This window comes from Drosophila virilis, chromosome 2 (assembly GCF_030788295.1).
Source record: "Drosophila virilis strain 15010-1051.87 chromosome 2, Dvir_AGI_RSII-ME, whole genome shotgun sequence".
In the NCBI taxonomy this organism is placed as follows: domain Eukaryota; kingdom Metazoa; phylum Arthropoda; class Insecta; order Diptera; family Drosophilidae; genus Drosophila; species Drosophila virilis.
Genome location: NC_091544.1, coordinates 6,021,252 through 6,033,525, shown reverse-complemented (window position 1 = coordinate 6,033,525; position 12,274 = coordinate 6,021,252). Strand labels below are relative to the sequence as shown.

At 38.3% G+C, this 12,274-nt stretch overlaps 1 protein-coding gene across 3 annotated transcripts in view; it reads left to right on the top strand.

Annotated features, from left to right (window-relative positions):
- LOC6629998 (uncharacterized) overlaps positions 1-12,274 on the top strand; it is a 75,273-nt gene that overhangs the window by 13,425 nt on the left and 49,574 nt on the right. For all 3 annotated transcript variants that reach the window (XR_011416070.1, XR_011416071.1, XM_032438908.2), the window contains exon 3: positions 8,373-9,407. Coding sequence is in view for 1 of the 3 variants with exons in the window: in XM_032438908.2 (XP_032294799.1) it covers positions 8,696-9,407 (712 nt within the window). In the remaining 2 variants the exon portion in view is untranslated. The remainder of the gene's footprint in view (positions 1-8,372; positions 9,408-12,274) is intronic.

Here is a 12,274-nt window from a genome sequence, read left to right as displayed (position 1 = left end):
CAGGAGTACAAACGATAGCCAAATAAAATATCTTCATTTGAGGCTTCCATTTAGGAATTCTTGAGTTTACTTGACCTTGCCTAAATTGCGTACACTTTAAAGGCAAAATAATAGATAAATTATGGTTTAAATGAGTCGAGTGCAAACTGCCATCAATTTGCGAAAACCGCCAAAGAAGGAATCCCAACAAAGAATAAGCAAGGCTCTATTAAGGATATACGATGAGTTCATTCAATTTGTATTTGGCTAAAGCCCCATTCAAAGGACTTAACACTTTGCTTTGGGTATTCGAATATAAATGATATATAGAAATGATTTACTTTTAGTTATTTGAAAGTTAAAAGCAATTTCAAATTACTTTCAAATAAAGAACAACTAAATCAATTGTTTTAATCTGGAATAGGAACTTAACGTCTGATTCCTAAAATTAGATATCAATAGGTTGGTTCACCTACGCTGGCAGCTTTTAATTAATATTAAGATGCTATCCTTCGACTGATGTATCCGCACGACAAAACACATTCAATTAATTTGGCTGACACTGTGCACAAATAGTCGTAAATCATTAAGAATCGCACTTGATGGCAAGGAATAGATATATGTATCTATGTAAGCCCATATCGATCTTCTTGGAAGGAAGCCAAACTAGCATCCGGCGAGCGAATTCTCTTAGATTTTTTCTTTATTACCTTTACAAGATTTAAGTGCCGAGCGTCTTGTTGGACCCTCAAACGTCGCCAAGTAGGCAATGACAGCGGATAGAAAGTGATACAGGACCGAGTGCTGAGCATGTCTTTGAGCTTAACGCAAATCAAATAAGAGGCGAATGAAAATGTTAAGTGGAAAGCGCTCGAAATTTTCGTAAGCTCGAATATGCAAATTACTTTTTCCTCTGATTTTTGCTCCACATAAAACGCGACCCCAGCACCGAGCTTAATGCAGGTGTAACAGTACAAACCATTCCCACATATTCGTAATAATATATACTTATATTTTTATATATATATATATATATATATATATATATATATATATATATATATATAAATATATGTTAAGCATCCCCAAGTTTTATACCCGCAAGTGTTTTTCATTAAAATTTCTGAGATTCTCCATCAAGCAGCAGAGCAAAATTCAAAAACATTTATACGCACACACATTTAAGCATATACATATAATATATATGTTAATACATTTATGCATGTGCACATATATACACATGTATATATAAATATATATATATACATGGATATATAAATGGATGTTGTTGGCTATAGAAATTATGACATTGTGCGCAGATTTTGTACTAGTGGAACCTGTCTCCCTCTTTCGCTCCTTTTCCCACTTTCTCTCTCTTTCTCTGCCTCTATCTCTATCTCCGTTTGTTATAGCCGCGCCAACGAGAGAACGTATTTTATTTTTATTTTCTATATTTTTGGCAGAATTTTAATGATGAATGGGCTCGAAAGTGAGGGTGTGTGCGTGAGTATATGCCGCTGTTTATGTGTGTGGGTGATGTTTGCGTGTGCTTAAAGAAATCTGCATAAATTCATGCAAATAATATAATGTATAATACATTTTTTAGAAATGTTTCCATTTATTTTCGAAGAAATTAATTTTTATTTGAAATTGCACGAAAATTGAATTAGGCACAGTATACAGTACGAGGTACAGTAAAATCATTCGACACGAATTTTATATAAATAAAAGGTCCCTATTGTGTTAGATACCAGAACTTACTCTAAGCGGAAACTATGTTTAAATATATCCGATTCTGTAAAAACAAGTAGAAATTTGTGGCTCAGAAAAAAAAACGTTTGGGAATTTGAAAACTAGGCGCAATTTTTGGTTAACATGTGCCTTTCCAAGTCATAAAATTCCCAGCTTTGGTTCAAGCCAAGGTAAAAAAAAAAAATCATTATTGTCAATTGACATTTGGGGCAATCAAATAGCCAAAGCACATGTACAAAATAGAATTAGTCGGAGGGCAATAACAACAATAAGAAAAATCAACTGGGAACAGCAACAACAAATTTAACAGCTCAACTAACGACACAACTTTTTGAATACAATTACAATACTCAACGGCTGATCAACAACAACAGCAAAGATAACTCGGATGTCTCTTTAGTATGTACATGCGAATGTAAGTACTCTTATGTAGATTGGAAAACTTCTGTGTATGTGTGTGTGTGTGTGTGTGTGTTATTCATGTGTACATATATATGCACAGAAATTGCGCAAACAATTTCAAGTTCATGTTGGGCCTCTGCTACTTGCGACTAATTTTTGCACAAACAACAAACAAGGACGTTGTTCACTTACACAAGTCCACACACGCACACACGCACACACACACACACACATGCTCGCACCCAGAGAGTGAGACATCAACAAAACACGACCAACAGCTGTAACGGTAATAAACAACAAGCAGTAAAGGCAACAACAACAACAACAACAACTAAAGAATTGAAAATCTTTCGCTCTGCGTATGTTGCGCAAGAATTTTTGTCGCCAAAAGTAGGCGGAGCAGGCGTGAAGGCAATAAGAGTGACAAAAATACAAAGAACGAGCGAAAGTTTTTTGCGACGCTGCAAGCGTTGCAAGTGTGACACACACACACACACACACACACACAGAGACACGCATACACACACAGACACGCACAGGCACATCCACGTGAGCTGCTGCCAGTTATTGAGCAAAAACGAATATATAACAATCACGCGGCGTATACTTATTGCGACCAAAGCTGTCAAGAGCCTGGGACCTCTCCCCGCATTGGAACTGTTCGGGGCTGGCTTTATATAAGTTTTGCATGCCCAGCAACAATGAAAAGCATGCAATCATAACAATCAGAAAACTGTGTTATACACACATGTATAAGTAAAACACAACTTTTGGAATCGAATTGGTTATGACTAGTGTATGTCGGCGTGTAAGAGGCTTTGTAATCAAACTTTATTGTTCAACTAATATGCATCAATATGGTTATGCATTCGATTTTCCAGCTTAAAGTCAAGTCCTTACGAAGCTCAACTCTCACATAGGACATTTTAAAAATATTCAATTAAAGATACATTCCTTTATTAAAAACTTTATTCAACGAATTAAAGTTGACGCGTAGTAGAGCGCACGCAATTCACTAGAGAAAATCAAATGATATTAATATTTAAACTTGAACCGACAGCAAACAAAAATATAATTGGTTTATGCAAAAGCCATTTTAGGTGGAAGCGCTGACTTCGTTATTTAGTTCCCCGAAAATTATCATATAATTCAGCAGACTTTCAATATCTCTTCACACCGAATTTTGTGTATGAACTCAAATCGACACCAAAACTGAAACCCAAGCCTATTCTCAACGTAACCACAATCAAGAAACGGCTGCCAACAACGACAGTTGGTTCATTCGAATGCGGAGCACAAAGTTTGCTCTTCCCTCAATTTAAATTGAAATTAGTGCAGGAAGGAGAAAAGCAGCATCTACATACTTTAAGCCCGGGCCTTGCCACCCGTTCGACTACCCGGTTAGGAATTCAAAGACTTCGCATAAAAGGATCCCAAATAAAAGCCGTGCTGCGTTAGTTCATGTGAAAATGTTGATAAACGCGCCAAGTGCGGCACTTAGTCAAATATTTATTCTAATAAAATGGAAAAACGTGCGCGCCAAGGATCCGAACATTGAGCTCTTGTCTTGAGCCAAACCGAAAACGCAAGCTGCGTTGTTGTGAAATGTTTCGAGTTGAGCTCAATTAGTACACAGCCTTGAGGAGGCTTAGTCACTCAACAACATGCTTCTTGGCCCACCATAACGACAACATATAGCAATTTATGCGGCAGCAACCAAGAAGAAAAAACACATCCAATCATTTGTCAAGGTAACCAGGGCCACCATGTAATTGCGTTATTACACCTGCTGCCAAAGCCTGCGAAGATACGCGCACATTTCAAAAGAAAACGACACATGAACTAGATGAAAATTGCTCGACTGGATGATACCTCCTACATAGGTCTGATCAATCATTTATAACAACATAAATATTACAGAAGGGAGAAGTTTAACATTACATTTTTTAGAGAATCCTCCTTTTTGCTTATGAGTATTCCACGCTGTTTTGATACCTCTCCTAAGCGATTCCGATTGAATCCCGTTCAATTAAATTTAAAAATATTCTTTAGACTTGTGTGCACTCAAGCATATATACGATAGTGGCCCGATAACTATATGAAACCACTCTTGAGATCTTAATCCGGCAGCTGAAGTGCTTACAAAAACCGCTCATATCTTTATGCCGTTCATAGCATGCCATATGGCAAATAAAACACACTCACACACAACTCCCCCACTTGGCTACTCAGAGACACCTAACAGGCCCTTGATAAAACCGGGTCTGAGTGGCAGCTGCTGGCACCGGCCACCACTTACCACACATTGTTAGTTTTGAAGATGCTGCTGAACTCAGACCCCGAGCATGTGAGGCCTCGCTGCATACGCTTGCGTATTAAAGATGCTCCAGATAGACCCACAAACACTTACATGCACACTAACTGCTGTTTGCTGTGTGTCAATATGTATGTAAATAAGCGAGAGAACAAGTGGTTATAAATTTACAAGCAAGCAGCCGCTTCCCAACAATATTATGTATACGCCAACGAGGCCGAAGCCGTCAAGCAAGAGTAAATCCGCACGCATGTATCGCCACACAAACTAAGCAAGTAAGAATGTTGCAATCGAGTGCAAACGACTACGCAATACACGTTCGTATTCCAACAAAAGCTGTATCGACCCACATTATCTGTAGATCGATCTTAGGACGAGCTAATCCCAGTGCTCAATCCAAATTTCGTCATCCTTCCTCTAAGAGTCTATGGATTATATAGATTTGCGAGCTGTGAACCAGCCCAAGTGGATATAAGCTCTTCACAAATATCTTGGGCCTATCACCGAACGACCAAACGGCCAGCCTGAAGAATATTGCACACACCCAGTACACTCTTTTCATCTTGCGAACGGGTATAAAAATAGGCACAAGCAAGAAATTGAGTTAAATAAAATAAATGAACGTAAATATGGCGCTCGATAGAGAAAGGGTAGAGAGAGCTGACAACGACCGCGTGTTAAGAACCTACCCAAGACCCATGAGGTGGACATAAGTGTGCGTATATGTATGTGTGCTAGTGCAAATGAAAGGACAGTATCAACTACACTATAAAAGCTCGGAGCCTGCCCAGTTAACCCGGTTGAGTACTCGTATTTGTTTCTATACACAGAACCCATTATAAAATGGATAAAAAGGGTGTATAAGTTTTGTGTAAATGTCTGTAACTGGCAAAGGAAATCCGAAAATCCGGCCATAAAGTATATTTATTTTTCGTCAGCTTCAAATAGCCGAAATAAGGTGCCCATGTCCGCTTGCTTATGCGAATATACGCGTCGATCTTAGGACTAATATCAACTGGAGTCATGAAATTCTGAAAAGTAAGTTCTCCAAGTGCCCACGGAGATTGAGTATATTTCAATTTCCCTAGTTTCATGCAATCGATAACAATCGATATCGAAAATCACTTTTACAAATATAGCAGCAATTTTGAGGATTTTTTTAAGGAAAGCTGAAATTATCAAAGAAAACGCGAATTATATTAATATTATTTCCATTGGTATCGTTTTGTATTGTATGTATGCAATTCTCTCTTTTATTGTATCCATTGGATATGGGAAAAGAGGGCACAAACAGGCCGGGTGCTAGAAGAATGTTCAGTGTACCGGATAGCCGTGCATGCCCGACTAGAGCTATCTCGTTTTGTTTTTTGCTTTTATTGCTCGCATCCTTGAAAGTTTTTAATATGTTTATTTATATAATATAAACGTGGCTCGACGCGCCGTCAAAGTTGTTGTTTATGGCTATTGGCCGCAATTGTTGTTGTTGCTGTAGTTATTGCTCCTTGGCCCAATCCTGTCCACTAGCTACGAGTTTATTACGCTGCTCATAAAATCCTATAAAATTAAAAGCAATTTTACTCTTGAAAATGCTTTTACTTTTCCATTTAACCGAGTAACTAGGTGCTCGTGGCTATATCAAATGCCCTTTACCTTCATGCTCGACGCAGCATTCACAATTATTAGAATTCTGACTGAATTTAAAGCAAGGCTTAAAGGTCAACAAGAAAGTTGACATCAGACCACTTAATATCTCAAAATGCCAGAATTTCTCATATCATCTGAAATCTAAATGTTATAAATCCAATAAATACTAAATCAAAGAGCTTTTATCTGAAGATTAAAAGTTCAAATTCATATATTCAAATTATTGCAAATTGAAATTCAATTGATGGCAAATTATGAAATCTGCACATTCTTTATCTACCATGTGGCTTCATGCAATACGCTTTTAAGCCTCTTACATACATATTATTTGCCAACAAGACCGAATTCTTCCGTTCAAATGCCCCCGTTTAACGTTAACACTTTTGACAATTGGGCACACAACAACACATGTTGGCCCTAATCATGGGAATGCTCATTGTGCGACAATTTGTGTGCCAGCATTTGGGGGGCAGATTATTTATTTTGGCTCATTCGCAATATGCCACAACGATCAATCATTTCCGGGCAATCGAATGAAGATGGCAATAGGGCGTAGGCCACATAAGTCACCATTCGACAGACGGCAAACGAATGGAGAGCCAAATTTAATATCTAAATGAAAGTTTAGATTGGCGCCATCGCTGATGAATTGAAATATTGCCGCACGAATGCGTTGCGCAGGTAATCAAGCATGAAGTAGGCAGAAACAAACAGAGACAGGTAGGGCTATGAGTGAGGTGAAGGCAAACGCGGCTCTAATAATAGACAAAAACCACCTGAACTTTGCGCTTTAAATTTAAGGTGCCTAGGGCGTGCAAGCGAAATGGGCGTGACAGATACACACAGCTATACATGTTCAAAGCATTGCGACAATCTGACAACCGTGTTTGACTTTGAGATATTCCCCAATTGTGTTTACTTATAAATTGGTCGTTTATCAATTGGGATACTTAGCAACAAAATGATCAAGTACGTACTTTTAAAATATAGATTTGAAAACTGCAAAGATGTTAACTTAATATTGCATAATTGTGCACAAAATTATAATATACCATCATTCATTAGTATTAAAATGCAGAGCAATCGAAGCTCAACGAACATACATTAAGTCAAAGAGTTGAGTGGGAAGTACACGCGTGTCTTTGGGCTAACAACAAATATACACAAAATATTTATTTAGACGCAATCAATTTTATGGCAATTCGCTTTTTATAGCAACAATATAAAGCCACCAACCGGAGCTGCCAACGGGCGCCTTGTGAGCCAAATTCGCGCCTTGAATTATGCAGAGCTTCGCATTTCACTGAGGATGTGCATGCGAGTGTGTGTCTGTGTGTGTGTGTCTGCGCTTACGAGTTTCCTGTCTGTCTGTGCGTGTGTGTGTGTATGTGTGGGTGAGTGCTTAAACGTGCATGAAAATGTTGTCAGTCAGCAGAAACAACAACAACTGTGGCCAAAGCATGCGCGCTGTCGGCGCGCAAGCGGAAGCGCGTGCACGACAGACTCCTCTGTGAGTATCTGTGTGTGTGTGTGTGTGTGTGTTTGTGCGAGTGTGTGGATCCGATCTGAACTTTTAAACTAATTTGAAATTGTAATTTAATTAATTTGTGTGCGCAAATTTTAATGAAAAAATACATTTGTGGAAGCGACTCCTGAACTGGCTGACAAAACGGGAAATATAACAACGGCGCCGGAAAATGCGTCGTTAAACTGTAGTAGAATTTGATTTTGCTGCAGGTTAAAGATGTGCTCTCTTGTATGTAAATTCTTTACCTATTCACAACACTTGAACTCACGAAGTTACTAAGTTTCTAACTGAATTCGTTAAAACAGGGTTAATTTGAGAAAAAGGTGTTGTGCAAGTAATCTAATAGAAGGAAACTTTTCCGACCCTATAAGGCATTTATATATGTACGCGTCGAACTCGAAGACTATAGAAGCTGGGGACTTAAAAATTCTGTATCGATAAATTGTTTTTCAAGCATATCTAGAAGCATATCTAGAAGCATTTCTGGATGCTAGCAGCAGTTTAAGACTATTTAAATTCTGTATAACTTTGCCCTTAGATTTAAATTTCAAAAAAGTCAATCGTTCAATCATTTAAGTTAATTAAGACAGCATTCCCACGCTATGTATATAGAATGAATATAGCTGGAGAAATTCAATTTAAATTGCGACCTCACATTTTGGTATCTATACAAATTACAAGCACGTTTCCAATGTGACGACTGATAAATGCATTTCATTCTGTTCTGCTTTTATTTTGCTTTTATATTTCCAGGCAACTGCAATTTGCCAGCAATAGAAACGCAATTATGACAAAATTGAACAAAGCGCGAGCAAAGTTCGTTAACAACAACCAGAATAATAACAACAGCAACCACAACAGCAACAACATCTCTAGCAACAACAACAATAATCAACAACAGCAACGAAGGAAAATGTAAACGACCAAGAGATGACTCGCCAAATGGGTCCGAGCAGGGAACTGCAACAGCAAACTTAAACGCAACACAATTGCAAACACAACTAAGGGGACAACAAGAACTATTAGTAACAAAAACAAAACAAACGCCACAGCAACAAGAAAAACACGCAACATAAATGAAGTTAACAATTTGTCAAATTGCTAAATTATTTCTGCTGTTGACAGCCTTCTTCTTTCTTAATTCCCATAACGCCTCATCCACCTTCACCGCCTTGAACCTCACCTCTGGCCACTTCAACAGCAGCAGCATCAGCAGCTCGACACCAACCCTCTCACCATTCCAGCCGGCCACAACGTCAGCTGACATTGTGTCCAAGACAGCGTCCAATGCGACTGCAACAACCGCGGCAACGTCAACACCGACGACAGCAACAGCAAGAGCGGCAGCAGCAGCAGCAATAACGCTTAGCAGCAATTCAATTTTGGTCACAGCAACAGCAACAACTAAAACAACAGCAACAACTAAAACAACAGCAGGACAGCAGAGACAACTACAACTAGAACACGAACAAGAACAACAACGTAATGCGCTCGAACTTGATCGTCAGGCACGTCAAAAGCAAATGTCCGGAATACAACAACAACAGGCGCAACAGGGGCAACAACGTCAACGCCGAGGAAAACAGCAACAGCAGCAACCACAACAACAACAACAACAACAACAGCAAGAAGCAACCACTACAGCTTTGGCGGCTCAGCGTGTCGCAGTTTTAATACCTTCATCATTCGACGTTGATATGATGCAAGTGCAACAAGGCTTTCAGCATTTCGTTGAGTTTTTTCAAGTGCATTTATCTAATGCCAGCGTCGATTTTCTACGTGATGTCGGTGAGTAAACAACCACAACTAGTAAACCAAGCCTTACACACAGCACACACACACACACACACACACATACACCCGCCCACCTACACCCGCACAGATTTATTTTGTTTTTATTGCAGCTTTCCCTCGTTTGGTTTGTTTGTCTGGTTCTTGTGGTTTTAGTTGCTCCTGAAAATCGAAATCAATTCACCATCGATGAAGGGACTTTAAAAGCCTTTAAAAAGTTGATCGAAAAAGTGATTATATATGCAACTAACTGCAATAAATGTTGGAAGATCCATTTAACCCAATTGAGAATAACACAAGTGGTTTTTATTCTGTAAGAATACCGTTCGTGAAATCATATAAACTCTACATTCAAGAGTTAAAATTCAAATTTTCAAGTCTGTCTTTCCATGCATACTGACGGATGAGCAGAAACTCGGATAGCGCACGAAACCAATATGATCTCTATACTTTATGAGAGAGTATAAATATGTATTCGCCGACAGATTTTCTTCGTTTAAGCCGCTTGACCTCTCTGCCAACTTGTTGTAACTTACCTTACAGAATTGAGGACTTATAACCCCTAGTTATCAATATACACTTTCTTTATAAATTTATAGAGAAATGCTATTTTATTGAGCCAGGACATATAGGCCAGTTTACCTCAACCGCTAAGTCATACAGCCTTACAAATCTGTTCTTAATTCAGGCATTCCAGGCATTAATCATGGAAATAAATACTTCAATCGTTCAGTCAATATCCATAAATGTATTTATATTTTCTGTTTATGCTCAGCTTAAATAACTCCGCACAGAATACCAGTTGCATAGTGAGAGCGTGCTCTCACTTAAAGTGCAAGCACATTTTTGTTATAAATGTCACGAGTTTTTTTTTTAAACAGTTAAACAAAATAAGAGCAACATATATTACGACTCATCAGATACAAAAAGCCAAGAGCACCAAGACTAGATCCAAGCACAGTTCCCTTTGCTTCCTGCCCTCTGCATTGCTGTCATGGCTGTGAGAAATTGTCCCCAGTGCAAACTCAATTTGCATGCATTATGCGCAGTTTTGCTCTACTGCAAAACGAAAAAAAGGTTGAAAAAAAAATATTTTTTTTTTATGCTATTTAAACTAATTAAGGCGCAGCGAGCAAGTTTCTGGGCACGTCCTGCGTCTTATGCCTTTGGCGTACACGTTTCTTCAAGTAGCGCAACAAAGATGCTGCGTACTTTGCTGGCATTCAATGTTTTCCTGTGTGCTTACAACTTTAATTACATTGCCTTCAATTACAGGCACGCATGTCACGATAAATACTCGCCTGCATCCTGGGCTCCCTGCCGACCATTGATGTCACAAATATTTTTTCCCGGCAAGTGACAGCTTACAATTTCCGCTCGAAAACTTTATGACTGCAACTGACTTATGAGTATTTTATTATACCCTGGCAGAGGGTATTGTGAGTCTAACGCGAAATACGTAACGCTTAAAGGGAGAGGCCTCCAACCTCTTACATAAAGTATATATATTCATTCCGACTCGATATAGCCTTGTCTCTTCCTCTTTAGTCTATTCTTATACAACTTACCATAGTTTGTTAATTCCACTTCAATCGGCTGGATCAAGCGCTATATAAAAAACAAGATCGAAAATGATGTGCTTGGCTCAACTCTGCTCGATTGGAAATAAAGCGTTTATATACAAATACTACTGAGCCTGTCAACTAGGATATTTAATCTTCGTCATACCAAAAGAAATCGTTCTTTCTTCCACTCATAAAAAGTAAATCCAACTATTTTTTTAAGTTCGCAGGTGGTCATTTGTCAAGTTTCATTCCAATAACTACTCAAGTATTTCTTAGAACATTTTCGACAGAAGTCAAGCGATTGAGGTTTAATGAATAACGAAGTCCCTTAATGCTGACCACATTCAATGGAACGGAGCTTGGCTAGAACTGGGTGAAAATGTTAAATAACTTGTGTAGACAGCTGCTTGAAATTTATTTACAAGCAGGACAGTATGCAGTGTATAGAACAGTGTATAGAACACACGTTTGTAAACAATTTGATTTACATACATTATTTTTGATATTCTGACCTGATTTACATATTTCGTATGTGAGTTGTGATATCAAAGTTCAGAGTGACTAACAGAATTTCGTGATGTCAATTTATATATCATGCTAGCACAGCGTGGCCCGACCCGCTACTCCTAATGGAATTGATAAATATAAATTCCTAATTAGATATGATATAATGAGCAGAATTCAAGGTGTGTTCTGTAATAAAATTCGTTGAATGTTTGTCTTCTTTTAGGCGCCCTTTTATATACATTTATTTAAGAAACTGGTAAATAGAAATGAAATGGTTCGAGCCGCACATCAAGTAGTGACCCTCTGTTCCCTTTTCGGGAAATAATAATCGCTAAAAAAGAAATCTTTACTGTTTGTCAATATGAATTTTGCTTACACAAAATAAGATGTTTCTTATTAAACTTATGTTACTTTTATTTTCCATCAATACAGACCGGAGGTGGGAGCGTTTTCGGTGATTCTCTTGAAAATTGTTTCTTTCCGGTAGCGAGGAAAAAAAAACTAAATGTGCTCTGGTCGGGAGCGCATGACTAAGAGATAGCCTGACCAAATATTTTAGCAACATCAAGAACAGTGTTTCTCCCCTCCCTTAGTCACAAATTTGTGAAATGCTTTCTGGAATAACCTAATAAGCATATATGTGCGTGTCAACCAAAGATGAAAGGGGGGATGGGCGGAGTGGAAGGGGCATTGGAACTGTGATATATTCTTAACAAATTCTCAAAATCGATATTTGTATCGTGCCAAGTATGAGATACGAAAATATATATTTCCCATTTCATGTATCTAGCC